At 39.7% G+C, this 19,308-nt stretch overlaps 1 protein-coding gene across 1 annotated transcript in view; it reads right to left on the bottom strand.

Annotated features, from left to right (window-relative positions):
• The window catches only part of GPC3 (glypican 3), a 443,947-nt gene that overhangs the window by 131,617 nt on the left and 293,022 nt on the right, over positions 1-19,308 (bottom strand). Inside the window, exon 5 of the mRNA XM_070464223.1 lies at positions 13,191-13,316. Within this exon, the coding sequence (XP_070320324.1) occupies positions 13,191-13,316 (126 nt within the window). The remainder of the gene's footprint in view (positions 1-13,190; positions 13,317-19,308) is intronic.

Genomic DNA, 19,308 nt, shown 5'->3' with positions numbered 1-19,308 from the left:
CCAGTTTGAGGATGTTGGTCTTCAGCAGGACATTCTTACAACAATAGCCTCATTATCAACGATCCCTATTTGTTCACTTTGATTCTCTGATGCAGGATTTCTTCAAGTTATATTCCCAGTGGTGTTGTTATATGTGTTTGAATGTAATAAAGCTTCATTTATTTTAAAAGTCTGTCACTGAGACTTTTCATTAATTTAAACTGATGCTACAAATCCCCCAAAGTATCTCCTTAAGCAGGGCCAAGCAGTTTATTCAACACTGTGGAATGGCTTGTTTAAAAATAGAAGTTTGTGGGAATAGGTGGATTTGCTTAAGGAAAAAAGGAATTTAAAGATGTTTTTTATGTGGACCACTTTTTAAGTTTTTATTAAATTTGCTACAGTATTCTTCTGTGTCATGTTTTGGTTTTTTGGCTGCAAGTATGTGGGATCTTAACTCCCTGACCAGGGATTGAACCTGCACCCCTCCTGCATTGGAAGGTGAAGTCTTAACCACTGGATCACCAGAGAAGTCCCCAATTTTTTTAAAGTACTATTTCTGGAGAGATGTGTAGAGAGAGAGATACTCAGGAAGCTGCTCAAAGCTGTGTGTTCATAGAGTCCAGTAATGCTGTGCTAATTAGCCAACACATAATGCCATTTATTCAAGGTAAAACTTCCCTCCATGTCTGATCTACTTTTCTACATTTTTGTTGTTTAGTCCCTAAGTTGTCTCTGACTTTTTTTGACTCCATGGGCTGCAGCCCACCAAGGCAAGAATACTGGAATGGGTTGCCATTTCCTTCTCCAGAAGATCTTCCCCAAGTGAAGTGAAGTGAAGTGAAAGTCACTCAATCATGTCTGACTCTTTGCGACCCCATGGACTATACAGTCCATGGAATTCTCCAGGCCAGAATACTGGAGTGGGTAGCCTTTCCCTTCTCCAGGGGATCTTCCCAACCCAGGGAACAAACCTGCATCTCCTGCATTGGCAAGCAGATTCTTTACCACCGAGCCACTTGGGAAGCACTTTTCTACATTAATACCTAGTCAATGGAGGGCGCCTCACAATCTTCAAATATATTTCATGTGTGTTTGCTTATTGGAGGCTCACAACAACCCTATGAGGTCGGCAGGGGAAGCATTAATTTCACCATTTCAAAGAAGGAAGAAATGAAACACAGAGGTAAAGTATACCTGTCCAAAGGCAGACACATATACCATGAGCAAGCTGGATCTGGTACTCAGGTTTGTTACCAACAAGTATGTTTTGCTGGTTCATTTATTGAATTCAACAGTCTTCAACAGTATGGAGAGTCAATTCTATGGCAGGTACAACTAAACAGTGAGGATATATAGAGAAGACATAGGGCTTGTCTTCTAGTGGAAGATTAGATAAAACATGCTCACTGGAGATGTGCCAGAGGGACACCTATGTGCCGAGGGTCTTAACTCAGACTGGGTTTAGGGCAGGAGGATTCAGGCTCCTCAGAGAAGATGCCACTGAGTCAAGGATAAGGAGGGGTAGGCCACAGCAACAGCTTTTTCTGGCCCCTTCAGGCCCTTTCTGGTCCTGGTCATTAAGCTTTTCAGCCTGAGGTTTTTTTTTGGGGGGGGGCACACTGCATGGCATGTGGGATCTTAGTTCCTTGACCAGGGATCGAACCCGCACTCCCTCTACTGGCAGCTCGGAGGCTTAACCACTTGGTTACCAGGGAAGCCCCCAGTCTGAGTTCTTGTGTAGCATAACACTCTACACATCCCTCTGACCCAAGGCTGGTGTACCCTGACCTTAGGTGAGGTCAGCTTACTCTGGTCCTCTTTAAAGAGGGACTTATCCCAGCTCTGGGCCTGAAGCTGTGCCAAGAAGCAAGAAGGGGGACAAAATGGGCCATCGAGTAATTCAAAATGGTGGTTTAAGGTCCATCCATTCAGAGACATGTGGACCACTAAAATACCAAGAGGCAAAATGTAGAAGTTCCTGTGACACTGGAGCTACAAATAAAAGTAAATTTTCCTTCAGAGGGAAATGAAACTTCATTACAGAGGCGACAAATCCAAGGATCAAAGGCACACTCACGTACAAAAGTTAACATTCATTGGCTTGAGAAATTGGGCAATCACAACTGATTTTAATGACCTTTCTCCTTTTCCACAAAGGTTAACCCAAGGGTGACAGAAAGGACTTCAGAGAATTGGGTAACTAGATTTGCCCTGCAACCTGACCCTTCCTGGTTTCTAATGTAAGTAAAACAGAAAGATTACCTGAGTGCATCACTGTTAAAAAGTTCTAGGTGGAACCGTTGAAATGGCCTTTGCTATGAAACAAGATATTGAAAGTAGGAAGTCTAGTCCAGGACATATCCATAGATGTAATTAACTCTCACTTTATCACCAGTGGACCCAAATGCCCACCACCTGTGATGAACAGGGGCAAGGGTGAGGATTTTAACGTTTTCGCAGAAGGGAGAAGAAAAATAGATAAAGATGAGAGGGAGTGAGTGAAGCAGCCTCCCTGTTCAGTTCAGTTCAGTTGCTCAGTTGTATCTGACTCTTTGCAACCCCATGGACTGTAGCACACCAGGCTTCCCTGTCCATCACCAACTCCCAGATCCGACTCCAATTCATGTCCATCATGCCAGTGACGCCATCCAACCATCTCATTCTCTGTCATTCCCTTCTCCTCCCGCCTTCAATCTTTCCCAGCATCACGGTCTTTTCCAGTGAGTGAGTTCTTCACATCACGTTGGAAAAGACTGGAGTTTCAGCTTCAGCATCAGTCCTTCCAATGAATATTCAGGACTGATTTCCTTTAGGATGGACTGGTTGGATCTCCTTGCAGTCCAAGGGACTCTCAAGAGTCTTCTCTAACACCACAGTTCAAAAGCATCAATTCTTCTTCGGCGCTCAGCTTTCTTTATAGTCCAACTCTCACATCCATACATGACTACTGGAAAAACCATAGCTTTGACTAGACAGACCTTTGTTGGTAAAAGACTTCAGAAATGGATCACTAAAGGGAATTAACGTCACGCAGGGCTCCATCTCTCTTCCAGTAAAGAATTGGAAGGACCATCTTTATAGGCTCATTTTACTGAAGAACAGCAATAGCAGCTGCCATTTCTTGAGGGCCTACTGTGTTTCAGGCACTGTACTCTGTATTCACAATCTCTCTGAATCCTGTCAACAATTCATTAAAGGTAGAAATTATTAACTACAATAGGCAGATGTGGAAATGGACTCAGAGAAGAGAAAGAGCTAATACCTACTGGAGAAGAAATCCAAACCCAAGCTTGTTGACCCCAAAGCTGTGCATTGAAACAACTGCCCCATAACTTTGCAATTTGCCTCTGGGTGCTTTTTGTTAATTCCTAACTGCTTGACTTTATCAGTAAAAATCACTGGAGAAACGCAAGCAGTATTTCACATTTGCTTAAGTATAGGAGGAAAAGGGCAAAAAAAAAAAAAAAACAACCCTGCAGAGCTGAGTTTCTTGCAAGGGAGCCCCCAAAAGCTTACCCTGGGGCAAGAACTGGGGCCAGTGGCAGTCGAGAAGGAGCACCTGCCAATCGTTTCCTGCAGTGAGTAAAATCTATAGCACGACCACAACAGCCCCAACAATAAGGCAGCCAGAGGGTTCTAAGGGCAGAGCCACTGGCAAGAGCCTCACAAGAGGCTCCCCTAACAGGCCTCTGCCTGTCCTTCAAACTCCGAGTCTCAAGAGTCCATTTTCTTGATGCCCAGCGACCGCCAGAAATAACTCTTCTGGGTCAGAGCACCTGGATGAAAATGTTTCAGGTGGGTTCTGCTTCTGTCAGTCAAAGGTGTTCTGATGAAGCAACGCTGCGATCACTCAAGGACTGACTGTCCAGACAGAAAAGGCCAGGGCACTTGTCCCGCCCAGCAGTCTTGTTTCAAACAACTCATCACCTCCCTTACGCTCTCTCAGAAGGGTGAATGGAAAGCAGTGGCAGACTTCAAATTTGTAAATAAATATCAATCAGAATGTATACAGCCAAAACTGTGTTGGGTACCATCAGTGATTCTGACATTACTTAAAACATTTCTGGAATGCCTCTCTGGAAAGTCTATGTAAAACCAGTTTAAGCGTCACAAGAAATACACAGCTCCTTTTATCCTCTTACCCCAAATGGATCCCAAATGGTATAATGCAGCTTAAGCAGCCTCCCCACTCAACAGTTTGGTTCCGGAAGACTTACAGATATTTACCCCGAATCCAGTTTGCCTTGACAGGAAGAATGGCCCTGGACGTTTACCTGTACTGCTCAACCACACTCTAATGATGTGCCAATAACAACAGCTATCGTGTACTCATGTGTCAGCATACCCCTTCACAACAGTCCTGCAGAATAGGTACAATTATACCCACCTCAAAATAAGGGAACAGGTTGTGCTGTTAAAGGACCTGCCAGAAGCACACAGTCAACGTCGAAACCAAGATTAAAACCTTCACCTGTATCATTCTAGTGACTGCACTCACTCTTCCAGACACGCACCAATCACCTGGCTCATGCATCCTAACCTCTCAGGTCCTTCTCTAATTCTCCATCTGTATCACTGATGATCAATGGGCTGAACACCAACAACTTGCAGACTGTGAAACTGACCATATGCCCTTAAGGCTTCTTCTCCAGGGGATCTTCCCAACCCAGGGATCAAACCCAGGTCTCCCACATTGCAGGCAGATTCTTTACCAGCTGAGCCACAAGGGAAGGCCAAGAATACTGGAGTGAGTTGCCTATTCCTTCTCCAGCAGATCAAACCGGGGTCTCCTGCATTGAGAGGCGGATTCTTTACCAATTGAGCTCTCAGGGACCCTTTCCTAAAGAAGATGTCAAAAAATATTTTGAGGACTGGTGGCCTCAGTGAAGTCAGTCCATGACCTACTAAAGTTGCCTACTCTGAAGGAGGCAATAATACCTCAAGCACACAGAAGCCCTGATGTGTTAAATAAATAATTTCTTAAAAGCAATTATAGTCGTTCATGGATCCGCCTCCTAAACCTTCCAAACAAAAATGGAGCAGTGCATGGAGCAGTGACAGTAATAGCAGACAGGCCTAACTTCATCTTCAGAATCACATTTCAAAGAGGAAGCTGTGTGGTGAGATTGGTTTGGTGAGGGTATGGATGTGCAAGGACCTGTCTTGGAGGCCCAAATGCTCTTCTTATAATGAGATGATCCAACTAAGCATGGGTGGGCCTGGCATAAGTACTAATAGGGCACACTCTGCTTCAAGAATAAGTCATCCAGCCTTCAACAGGTGGTTACAGACATCTGTGCTGAGTCGTGAGGGTGTCTCCTCTCACTACCTTAGACCTGACAGTTGACAAGCCCATCCTGAATGTGGCAGATCATATTATGCTGTTAGTCACTAGGATAAGCTGGGGTTTTCTCACTCAATTCTGCAGGTTGAGCTGCTGTATGTGACACTATAATCTTAAGGGATAAATGTCACTGTATTGCCATAGAGTAGGTCCTGAAAAATAGCTATCACTAGAGACAAGTTTTGAAATAAATATATGATGGAGAATATGCCAATCTAAGCCCTTAGAGGAATTATTACATGGGGGTGCATGCCAAATTTATCTATCTTACCTTACCAGGATTATAAAAATTCTTTTCACTGACTCAAATATTTCATGCTACGCCAAGTTAAGCCATTTTCTATGTAATCTATTTTTCCTTCAAAACTTTTCCATGAACAATTATGTTTACCTAAATCAAGTAGAAAATGTAAGCTGCTATACTAGCTATATCTCAGAACTTTCATTCTAGGACACACAGTCAAATCAGAAAAAGTTGAAGTGTCATGTTTCTGCTTCCAGGAAAACTGAATAAAATGAAATCCAAAAATGTCTGAAGGGGACCAAGAAGCTGTGGAGGTAGACAATGCTCCAAACAAAATAATTTTCCTGGTCTAAGAAAACACCCGAACCAAATTCCTATTTGTCCCTCTCTCCCTCCTACCAGCCTTTCACAAGCAGAGCTTCCTACAGGATAGGGGGCAGAGGAAGAACTAGCAATGAAAAGAGCTGGGCTACTAAAGACTGCACCTCAGATTCTAATCCTCCAACCATCACAACAGGGGCTGATGAGAAGAGCTATAAGACCTGGCTTCAGCAAGAGTTTAGTCTGGCTTGTGCCTAAGCCAGCTCAGAAGCAAATGACTTTAGTACTTGACTCAATATCATTCAATATTATTTCCATGATCCACTGTTTACTTTCTTTCCTCAGCCCACTTCCTCTTGGCTCCGTTTCTTGTAATCTTATATTTGCTTCTCCATCAGCATTTTCATTGGCTATACCATATTTTTAAAATTCTATGTATACAGCCTTGAGCCTTCAAAAACTACAACATAATACTAAACGAACAGAAGGCAAACAATAATAATAACTTATTTTAGCATGAGAGTATGGGAGCTATATGTAGCAACTGCTGCATACTTCTGGCCTGTTCTGATGTGATCGGAATGAGCTGTGCAAATGTGTATGTCTGAATATCTATACACTCCGCACATAGGTCTTCTCTGCAATTAATCATTCATTACCAGATTGAAGATTCTGAAGGTCTTTCCATTTTGCTCTGTGAACCAGTGAAAACCCTTATAGTGGTACAAATTGGCTCTTCCCCCTACCTCAAAACAGTGTTCTTTAAATAACTGCATTATAGGAACAGAATCAACTATTTTCCCTCATCTTTCCTGCATATAGGGCAAAAATCAGCCATTTGGTTCATCTCAATTTTAAAAAATTATTTTGTGCATGTCAGAAATTGAGTGTTAATGTTTCTCATATTCATTTCCACTTGTTGCTATGACACAGTCTATCCCTCCAATCCAGCAGAAGAGAAACAGTCTCATTACCCTACTTTTCTGAAGCATTCAGAAGGTTTCAAGACAAGAACAAAACTCCTCAAGAATTAAAATAATTGCTTTGTATATTCCTGCTTCTGCCTTTCCAATTAAGCAGAGAAATCCTGAAGAGGCCTTATAAACATCGAAAGACTTGTCTGATCAGTGGGAAAATGTGCAGTAAGAGTATGTGTCTATAATTTCTCAGGTGAAGTGGAAGTAAGATTATGTAGGAGGCAGAGGACGTACCTTCACAGCAGTGTGACCCTGCAGATCTCATGGAGCTTATTCTCTAATGCCAGGTGCCTTAGGTACTCCACTGAGAGTCCCAGCGTCATACTGAGGAAATGCAAAATGGCTAATGATCCACAATGAACACAAGTGGCTATGCAGATCTATCAGCCAGAAGAGAACAGCCATATTCTGGGGCTGACATCTAGATCCAGGCCCATGGAGGCCAACGACATGGCAGAGGAGCAGCAAACCCAGGGAGGACTGGATCAGAAAGGGAACTAAGGCACAGAGGGAACTAAGCACAGAGTTGTATATGTGGAACTGATCAACGTCAAAGTCACCAGGAAGTAGAAACTCGTGGAGGAGGTATGCTGACTCTAGAAGCAGCCAGCGGAGCAGACATACAACGCTGAGAGAAAAGGACTCAGAGGAGAATGACTGCAAAGGCATATGGAGATGAGGCCAGGTGGAGGAGAGCCTCGCACGGAAATGCTGCTCAAGTATGATGGGGATGGAAGACCTAAAGCTTTGGCTCTCTTAACCTCAAGGTTAAGGGTGAGCCAAGCTGATTCAGAGGTGGTGGGAAAAGCCTAACCAGAGCAGTAGTTGTTCAGGGTTAACATAAAAATGGATGGAGGGACTTCCCTGGTGGTCCAGTGGATGGGAATCTGCCTATCAGTGCAGGAGACAGAGATTCGATATCTGGTTCAGGAAGATTCACATGCCATGGGGCAATTAAGTCCGGATGCCACAACTACTGAGCCTGTACTCCTCAACAAGAGAAGCCACCGCAATAAGAAGCCTGCACACCACAACTAGAGAGTAGTTCCCACTCACCACAACTACAGAAAGCCCACGCACAGCAACCAAGTGCAGCCGAAGAAAAAAAAGGTGGAAAACTGATGACTGGATAAACAAAATGTACTATATGCACACAATGAAATATTATTGGCCATAAGAAGAAAAGAAGTGCTGGTACATGCTACAACTTGGATAAACCTTAAAAGGCATTATGCTAAGTGAATTGTTCCATTTATACAAAATATCCAGAATAGGCAAATAGATTTGAGATAGAAAGCAGGTGGTTAGTTGCCAGAGGCTGGAGGAAGGGGAGAATGGGAAATGACCACTAATGGGTACAAGGTTTCTTCTGGGGTGATGATACAGTCTTAGAACAAGAGAGAGGTGGTGATTGTACAACCCTGTGAATGTACTAAATGCCACTGAATTGTATACCGTAAAATGGTTACTTTTATATTATATGAATTTCACCTCAACACACACACACACACACACACACACACACACACACACAGAGACATGCATAGTTAATCTTTATAGGTCGGGTTTTTGTTCCTTTGAAAATTCCTTACTTTTAGTCAAGTTCCTTACTTTTAGTCAGGAAAATTTATGAAAATCAAGAATCTTGAAAAAGAATAAGATTTTCCAGTGGAGACACCTGATTAAAATGAAAATATTGATGTTGAAGAAAATATCAATCAGTATCAGCTGGGTTGTCATAGCTATTTATACCCTCCCGCTATGGATCCACAGATCTCTCAACTTTTAAAGAGTCAAGCAAGTGATTGTCACTCTAAACAAGGCCATATTTCATATTCTTTCAGTTTTATCTCTTGTGAATAAACTTAATTGAACTATGCAGGAAAAGACACCCAATACAGATGGGTAGAGTCTCTGCTTCGACACCTCTGAGGGGAGCTCTCTCTGGACCGCTGAGAAAAAAGGGATGGCTGATTTTTTCCCTTATTTTTCTCCTCAGTGAGTTGTAAACCCCTCAGGATGGGCAGGCACTGGCTTCTAATACCTATCATTGATGTCCCACAGGGCCTAGTACATACTAAGTGCTCAATTTCTATTGAAGGAACCTGAATGATCAGATGTTAAATGGAAAAAACAGCATTTTTCCTAAGATTTCTGAACATGTATAGGTTCAAATAATTTCTTGCATGCTAATTTACAATAAACGATTAAATAATAAAATGGGACTTACATAGTATCAAGCCGTTTAAAAGAAGAATGAAAATTTCAGCCAGATAGTTGGCCTAACAGTTCTAAAAAGGTGCTTGAGAATGTATTTGCTAAATTATTGACTCTTCATACGGGTATTTTCAGCATCACTGCAGGCAAAGCCTACATTTAGCTGTTTTTAAGCCCCGTGTTAGCTTACATCTGTGGGCACCTTTGTATTTATCTTGGTCTCACGGATTCTCTAATTGAAATTCTCTGTGGTTCCACAAAGGCAGAAGATGGAGGATTTTCTGCCTTTGGCAATGGTAGGAGGTTTCTGCCTGTAGGATACATGCTGGCTCTCATGATGGAGTATACCTCACATGAGTCAAGCTTGCTAATTTGAAGACGTCTTTGTGAAATCCTGGAAGCCAATATTTATTTCCAGCCAAGATGGGGAGGAGGTGGAGGGAGGAGGAGGTGAGAAGACAAATGATGCTTATGTGATACTCCCTGAGACTAGATTTGTGAAAACGTTCTTTTCCTGCATAGTTTGATTAATTTTATTCAGAAGAGATAAAAACTGAAAGGATGTGAGATATGGCTCTGTTTAGAGAGACGTTGTCTTTTTAAAAGTTGAGAAACAGGTAGATCCACAGTGGGAGGGTATAAATAGTTATGACAACCCAGCTGATATGGATTTTCAACATCAATATTTTCATTTTAATCATATGTCTCCACTGAGAAGTCTTATTTTTTTTCAGGATCCTTGATTTTCATTAATTTTCTTGATTAAAAGTAAAATATTTTCAAGGGAACACAAACCCAACCTATAAAGATAACAAAGTCACAACCCATTTGACAATATGAAGTGGCAACTGTTACTTAAGACTAAATGAGAAAATCAATGAAAAGCCTCAGAGAGGGGATGTAACTATAGATGATACATGCAGCACAAAGCTACTCTTTATAAATGGGCACACATATGCTCAGGCTACAGAACTTCATTTTATTAAATGTATATTCCTGAGTAATTTGGTAAAACCTAGTTTAAGACTATTTCCTGCTCCCATCATTGCATTGCATGCTATGCATGCTAAGTTGCTTCAGCTGTGTCTGACTCTGTGCGACCCCATAGACAGCAGCCCACCAGGCTCCTCTGTCCCTGGGATTCTCCAGGCAAGAACACTGGAGTGGGTTGCCATTTTCCTCTCCAATCATTGCATTAGGTCAGTGATTAAAGTACAGGTTAATGATAAGCCAAGGTTGCCAACCATGGAAGAAGCACTTCCTGGATTACATTACCCGTATTCTGTCTACAAATAACATTTGACTTCCTTCCTTCCTCCCACCTTCTTTTTCTTCCTTCCTTCATTTTCTGCATCATATATATTAACAATAAAAGTTGCTTTGAAAAAAATAGGTTTTGCAGAAGTAACAAATAAGAGCTTGAAATAATGGCTTTCCTCCATACTATGATATTTATTATTTTGTTCAATATCCTAAGATATTAAAAGCTGACAAATTAAACAGAAAAGTTTTTTTTTAGCAGAGCTATTTTAATGGTGCAAAAAGTGCCCTTGGTTAACTTCTGGACTCATTCAAAGTTAGCAGACTTTGGATTCTACCATTTGATAGAAAAGGATTTTCTCAGTTTCAGGACAACATCCTTCATGAAAATATACCGAATATGAATATTTATATGAGTAAAATTCAATTTTAAAAAATCCCACTAATTCAAAAAACATAGGACTGCCTAAGAAGAAACTCTTTTGAATTAACTAAAACTGGATCATCTGATATATCAGAAGATATATCCAGTGCGGTGACAACATTTGCTCTAAATGATCACAACAAGGAGGAAACAAATATTAGTGCTTGATACATAGTAGGTACTCAAATATTTGTTAAATGAGTAAATAAATAAATGAATGAATGATTACAGTAGTAAATAAGTATAAACTAAAATTTGCTTTTTAATTAAAAAAACCATGGTTATGCTGCTCTAAACAAATGAAAAATTGCTCATGTTTCACCATCTTAATATACCAGTGGGTAAGTTATTGGGATGGTTTCTCATCAAGTTTATGCAAGAACCACATACTGAACCTGTGGGAATTTTCTTTCTGAAATATGATGTCATTTATATCTGTTTTAACGGAGAAGGAAATGGCAACCCACTCCAGTATTCTTGCCTGGAGAATTCCATGGACAAAGGAGCCTGGCAGGCTACAGTCCATGGGGTTGCACAGAGTCAGACACAACTAAGCGACTAAACAGCATACCTGTTTTAAAGCATCTGCTTTATATTTATTTTTCAAATTTATTTTTTAATATAAATGTATTTATTTTAATTGGAGGCTAATTACTTTACAATATTGTAGTGGTTTTGCCATGCATTGACATGAATCTACCACAGGTGCATCTGCTTTTTATAAAGCCAAATACCAACTGCTTCTCTTTGATAATTTAAATGAATATGTCACAACAGTTGGATACATTTTCATGATTCTACTCAGTACCTGATAGAACTTTTAGGGTGATAAATATACATCCCATTCTCATTGTTCCAGGTCAGTCCAAAGCTTAGTTGAGAAACAAGCTGTTTTCAGGCCTATGTTCTACTTTGCCCTGGGAAGAGGAGGGATGGTGGGGGAAGGTAGAAAGAAAAGAACTAATACAAACTGAGCTTCCAGTATGTGCTTGCCTTCTAGGGGCTTTACCTCACCTGTTAGTTACAACAATAGTGGGAGATGCCCCTTCCTTACAGAAGAGGATCTTGACACTTTCTAGGTGAAGTGACTCACCCAAGGCCACACAGAGTCAGTAGCAGAGCTGAGATGAAAACCCAAGTTCATCTGGCTCCAAAGCGTTCCTCTGTCCATGGCATTACACCACTAATTAATTCCATTTAGCATCATGATTAATTATCCTATGTCTGGATATTGGATTCTGCTAGAATGTAAAGGTCCTCAAAGCAAGTAACTTGCCTGTCATCTTGTTCCTCTTCATACCCCTAGCACCTACCTCAATGCCTAATGCATAGTATCTCAAAACATAATCATAAACATAAATCTCAAAACATAAATGTCGAAGGTATGGATGAATGAATGGATAAGGAAATAAAACACACAGACTGTCGGAACTAGTGGTGCTTTAATCCGACCACCTCAGTTCTTGCCTCAAGTCACTTGCCTTGGGTTAAACAACTGGTCAGTGAAAGATTCAGAACTTGCATCCAGGTCTCTTCTGTACTCCCCTCTACAATATGCTACCCCTTGCACAAAATTTTTGAAAGCATGTTCATCAATGCCATTATGGAGTTTCCTAAGCATTTCACCCTCTTGATTTAATTCTTTAATTGCAAGCCATTTTTTACACATACAAAGCAAAGGCGGTCAGGAATATCACTAGCCCACTAGAATGAAGGCTCCTTGAGGATAGGAAAATTTGCCTGTTCTGTTTACTTCTATGTGAGAGGCACTTAGAAAATGCTCAGTAAATATTTGCTGAAAAAGAATATATATTATTTCCTTTCCAACGATAAGCAAATTCTTCAGAGATGACAAATGTTAGTACAGATAATACTAAGAAACACTTAAAGAATCAAACATTTCAATAAAAATGATGTGAAACGGTACTTCTCCTTCCCTCCCCTTTCTTCTATTCTCCATCTTCATCTATAACACAGGGGGAAATAATGCAATTTCATAGGATTGACATAAGGATAAAGAGAGTTAACACATAGAAGCACTTAGCATGGTGCTCGATATATAGTTAATTCTCATAAATAACAACCACTAGTACAAACATGATTTCTTTAAATCAATCAATAAGGGCCCACATAATGAGAAGGTGGAATAAGCCAAAGACCCATGGAAAAAAGACTTGCCTTATGCTTACAATTTGTAAAATGTTCCTGAATCCATAGTTATCTGTGTGCTTCAAAGTTTGTAAGTCCTATGAGGGCTGTAAGTCACAGACAGCATGTGCCATGTCACAGATGTTCATGTGTTTGCTTCTTTCTATTATTTTTCTCATGAAATTAATGGAGAGAAGACATAACTAAGCCTGATATGAGCACATGATGAGTATTTCTCATATACTGCTATATGTAACATTCAAAAAAGATTACCTCTCCACGAGTTCTTGTCCATTCCAGCAAAGAGTGTCATTTTCAGCCACAGGGCTATGGCTGCAGATGTAGCCAGGCAAAGCACTATAGAAGCTGATGAAAGATTTTAACTTCTGAATTAGTTCCCTGAAAGAAAAACAAAACATCTGTGCATAAGACGCAAGTAAACCCAGTATGAGGAAAGTTTAATTTCCTTATCAGCATGACAGAAAGGCTCTGCCAGGCTGATTAGAGCAATAAATGATTTTAAAAGACATTCTTGGCTACAAGGTCACAATTTAGGTTTTTTTTTTAAATCAATAAAATGATATTAGAAAAAAAAGTTGCCTGCCATATAAGGTGCTATTCCTATCAGAAGGATGATTTAATTCTAACATCCATTTTCTAACACGTTCAGCTTCCATTTTTCATTCAGATGCTGTTACCTCCATTCTCAAAGGTGCTGATTACAAGGCACATTGAAGCGCTACATATCTTTTGGCTTCTGAGTGTAATTGAGTGCATTGATTGTAATTTTCAATGCTATTACCCTAGAGATGGCCCCTTTCCATATAGACTCTGGCTATTAGTTGCAGATCAGAATCGCGGGGTGCTCAGAGCAGTATAAGCTCTATGAAATTCTCCTGACAATGTCATCAGAGAAACTCACATCTGCTAGAGGAGGAAGGTTTCTTTGTTCTTTGTTTGTATATTGTGGTTCCTATAAGGGGGTTGGGAGGGCTCCTAGGTGTATTTTATTATATATTTGCTCTGGCTTTCATGTTATAGGAGTGTGTGTGAGAGAGAGAGACGGAGAGAGAGAGAGAGAACATATTATATATGCAAATATGTATAAACCCACACCCATAAATACCTTGCAAAATTTTTGGCCTATTATCTTCTTTCAGATGTACATGAACATACAAAATAAGACACTATAGACTGGAGGGAAGTGTATATGCTTATAAAGAAATACTAAAATATCTATGCAATAGATGTCCAGTAGTAAACAAACCAAAATAAAATACTCTCTATTTTCTAAAGCAATATTTCTAGTATCAATAGAAAGGAAGTTAAAGAGTACTTCCTCTATATCCAAGTTTATCTTAAGTCTCCACTAAGTTTTTAGAGAGTCTCACCAGGGAATTTCCTGGCAGTGGAGTAATTATTCAATATTGTCTCCAGGCTAAGAATGGACTGACCTGATATATAGACCTCTGGAGGAACCAGAGGCCTGAATCTCATTTAGACACTGGTGAGAGCCCAGAAATGCCTTCTGGGGGTTGTTCTCAGATTTGGCTAAAAGAGGAAGACTGGTGGAAAGTATTTTCTTGCATTTAATGCCATTTTCCATTTTATTACCATAAGACGACTCATTTCAACTAATGATTCAGAGGAAGAGAGAGAATGTGTGCTTACAATACTTGGCACATCTTCAGAAAGGCTCGAGTCACAGTAAAGCCAGGGTGATGGACAGAACAACTGGGGAAGGGTTATTGAGACATATATAACTCCTGATCCCAACAGTTACTTCCTGTTATGCTCAAACTCTCTCATAGCCTACTCCTGGTGGCTGCACTTCGTCAATCTCCAAAGTGAAGAGGCTCAGTATAGGGCTCTGAACATAAAAGTCAACATTATAGTTTCTCACAGAGGAAAAAGATGGGTTCAATTAACGCTAATAGGGGAGATGCTCCGTTTTACAAGGTAATAATATGGTTCCCAAGAGTGGAAATTGAAAGACTAAAGGCTGAGGCCGAGTAATTCCCCTCCTTACATGAGGAAATGGAATATGGCTATTAGTCTATGAGAAGTGATGGCCCTCCCTTTAATGAAAGTTTCCCTTAGGCCTCCTCCTACCTCCAAATTCTCTCACTAACATAGCGCTGGCAAGAAAAATTGAACTCATAGCAAAGCCTTCCAATTTGACTTCTCTAGAAGTTAAAAAAAAAAAAACCAGCGTAACTCTGAACTGTTTCCAGCCTCCCAACTCTTGGAGTCTTTTTCTTGGCTGATCATAAAGATCATTGACACGCTGGAGCAGATTCAGGGAGGGTCTATCTAAGTGTTGAGGGGACGACGGGCCTGTGATAAACCTAAGACCTCCCACTTTAGTATGGAAAGATATTACTTGGTTGGGTCAAGATAAAAGTGTAAGAAAGCCACAATGAATGTAAATAATGTCTGGCTCATTAAAATTGTAGAACTTAGGGAATCTCTCTGACACTTGAACAAGGTAACCTGGGGAAATAAAAGATCATCTTACTTCACAGAGTACTCATTACCTCCGTAGAACATACACAATGGACCTAAGAGACTGTATTTTTAAAACTTGTTCCTGATTTAGTTATTTTGAATTTAGAACACAGTATCATCTAGGAGCTATGATATAGTGATGGTTGGGTTCTCAGGATAGCCCCTTAAAACCTATTAGGAGTAGTAGCTAAGAGCACTGATTTTGGAGTCTGACTCATGAGTTTCAAATGCCAATTATTCCCTCACTTACTTAGCAGGAAAACCTTACTAGACAGACTAAACTTCTCTGAGGCTTAGTTTCTTTATTTTAAAATGAAGCAAATGATAGTTTGCTGGGATGATTAAATGAGAAAATGCATGTAAAGTGTTTAGCATAGTACCTGGCACAGAATAATACCCCACAATGTTAGCCATTTGGCAATTTATTTCCATTATTATGAGACTGTAGGATATAAATATATAATCTATATAAATATATATTATATTCCAGATAAACTTATGTATGCAAGATAATTAACCTTTTTCAAGTTCCAGATAACTTTATATGCACAAGATAAATAATATTTCACCTGTTAAAGTGGGTATTAAAAAGTACAACCATGTCCTCTCCCTAAATATTTTTCTCTTTTTCAGAGACTAGCTAGCTATTGGACTGGGTAAATCACTGGACTAAACTGGTATAGCAGTTTGGATGGTCTTTACTTGGTAGGAAAGTGGTGGTGGTCTTCACAAGGATTCGTGTCTAAGAATCTGATGTTGAGTTTTAAAAGGTAGGTTAATCACCAGGTGGGATACCAAGGGGGGAAGGGATGGATTGGGAGATTAGGGTTGGCATATATACACTACTATGCATAAAATATGTAACTGATAAGAATCAACTATATAGCACAGGGAACTCTACTCAAGACTCTCTGTAATGGCCTATATAGGAAGAGACTCTAAAAATGAGGGTATGTATGTATATGTATAACTGATTCACTTTGCTATACAGCAGAAACTAGGAACAATGTAAAGCAGCTATATGCCAATTTAAAAAAAGAATTGAGATTCAAAAACAATTAAAAAAATTTTAAGATAAAAAGGTAGGTTAATCCTCAGGGAAATGTAAATCAAAACCACAGTAAGATACCACTTCACCCCACTAGGATGGCTATAATAAAAAAAAGACAGGAAGTGAAGAAACCGGAACTCCCACACATTGCTGGTGGGAATGCAAAATAGTGCAACCACTGTGGAAAATAGTTTGGTGGTTCTTCACAAAGTTATGCATAGACTTCCCACATGACCCAGCAATTCCACTACTGTAACAAGTATATACACAAAATAATTAAAAACAAGTATTCCTAATAAGTACATGTACGCACCTGCTCATAGCAGTACTATTAACAAGAGCAAAAGGCAGAACAAGACAGATGTGCATCAACTGATAAATGGATAAACAATTATATATTCTATATGATGGAATATTATTCAGTCTTAAAATGAAAAAAGTATTCCTACATTCTATAACAGATGTGTACCTTGAGAACATTATGCTAAGTGAAAGAAACCAGTCATGAAAGACCACATAATATATGATTCCATTAATGTGAAATGTCCAGAATAGGTAAATGTAGAGAGACATAAGGTAGATCAGTGGTTACTTTGGGCTGGGGCAGATGAGGGTTGGGGAACAATAGCTAAAGGGTATGGGATTTCTTCTGAAGGTGACGAAAATGTTCTAAAATTGATTGTGGTGAGGGATGTACAACTCTGTGAATATAGTAAAAACAGCTGAATTATATACTTTAAATGGATGACTTGTATGGTGTGTGGATTATATTTCAATAAAGCTGTTATTGAGATATAACTCCAAAAAAGCTACTAGGTGAAATATGTCTTGGAGAAAGAGAGGGCTTGTCTACAAGAGAGAGATACTCCTTGAAATAGTGGAAAGAGACAGTCAGGAGAGCTGGGAAAGAGCCAGTTTGGATGGACTCGAAAAAAAGATAAGGGTGAGGCGTGAGAAAAGAAATTTGTAAGAGCTGCAAAGAGTGGTTAAAATCTATTTTTTCCATCTTAGAAAATGAAGTCTGCTGCTTTTTTCTCATTATAAAAGAAATACATGTTCACTATTGAGAATTTATAGAATACAGAAATGCAGAAAGGAAAAAATTCTCTTATTTATAGTCCTACCAGCTAGAGATAATCACTGCTAATATTATAGAACATGGAAATGTAGAAGGGGGAAAAAATCTCTTATTTATAGTCCTACCAGCCAGAGATAATCACCGTTAATATTTGGATGTATTTCCTTTCTAGACTTTCCTCTCCAGAAAACTTTTACTTTTATTTCTCTAAAACCTATTCTTCTTGATAGGCTATCCACTGAGTTCTTTTTGGTTCTCAGTGTATATCACCCCCATTCGAGTCTGCAGAGAATCCAGGGTGGGTTTGGTATACAAAGAACATCAAAATAATGAAATAAATGCTTGTTCTCAAGTAACTCCAGGACCTGTGGGATGAGGCAGTAGCTGCTTGATAAGAACAAGGAGCAGGGCTCTAGCACATCTAGAAAACTGGCCAATACTTCTGAGTCCCCACAAACAGTGTTTCGGTGCAGGGCAGGCCTTCATGCAAAACCTTCCAAAAGACTGAGAAAATAAACCTTGGTTACCAAAGAAACTTTGATTTTTTAAAAGAAAGCCAGACGTTATATTTTTCAGGATAGAAGACTTTCTAAACTGATGGAGAGTTGATGACACCACAGCCCCCAAAGTTTACTGCCTGCTGGGTTTACTGGGCATCTATTTCTCCTCTTCTTTGTCACTCCTTCCTACACCTGTTCTGGCATGGGAACTAAGTATATTTTACTTTTACCTTTTCTTAAATAACTTTCTGTCTCCCTGCTTATACTAGTAAATTTAAGAGGAGATGAGCTGAATATTTTATTTCTTTAAAGAAAGATACCTAAAACTAAATTGACACATTAATTACCCATGTATGACTCAGTTCAGATTTCTTTTCTTTGTGCCAGTAGCCCATGACAGACAACCAAAAAATCTCCACTCATGAAATAAGGCAGTTTGCTCAACTGTATTGTCTCTGGTTAAAAAAAAAGAAAAAAGTTTGGACAATTAGTTGCCTAGAATGGGAAAAACAATTTAATTGAAGGGAATGTTCTTTGATTCCGATTCCACTTTATTCTAATCATCCATGTCAAACATATCATTTGACATATAAATAGTGGAGCCATAGGCTCTCACTTGGGACAAACCTAATGCTTGCTCACAGCAGTCTACTCAGGAAAAAGAGTCTCTTCAATGTGTTAAATGTGGAACTCAAGGAGAGGGCCCCTTTGCATGCACGAACTATTTTGAAATATTGCTGCTGGGCACACGTGATCTTCCCTGGGGTCCCCCCATCCTCAAGAGGAAGGTCCCTTCTTGTGTTGTGGGGGAGGGGATTCCCTCAGCTTTCTTACAATGATTTGCTTGGGCCAGGCATCAAAGCAGCACTAATTGGAAACCACTGCAAGTAAAAACAGCCTTTCATCCCCAGATACTGATCTTGAACTTTTCTCCTTTATCATTAAGGATTTTTTTCTTAATATAAAATAATATGAGCTCAAAAAAATTGAGAACACAAAAAAGCATGTAAACTAAAAAATTATCATTGGAATGATGCAGAATCGTGCTTAATTCTGCTGCAGAGAACCTTTCACAGTCTGACCCTAAACTATCATTTTCTACCATTCCAAAAACAAGCCCAGACTTTTTCTCATACTGTTCCCTTTGCCTGGAATACACTCTTTTCCTTCTTTCATTTGTAGAATTTCTGTTCTTCCTCCAAGGCCCACCTTAAGAGTTACCTTTTCACAAGAGAGCTGCTAACTTTCCCATCT

This window comes from Odocoileus virginianus, unplaced genomic scaffold (genome assembly GCF_023699985.2).
Source record: "Odocoileus virginianus isolate 20LAN1187 ecotype Illinois unplaced genomic scaffold, Ovbor_1.2 Unplaced_Contig_21, whole genome shotgun sequence".
Taxonomy (NCBI): Eukaryota; Metazoa; Chordata; class Mammalia; order Artiodactyla; family Cervidae; genus Odocoileus; species Odocoileus virginianus.
Note: the sequence above shows the minus strand (reverse complement) of the source record. Positions and strands in the feature narration are given on the sequence as shown.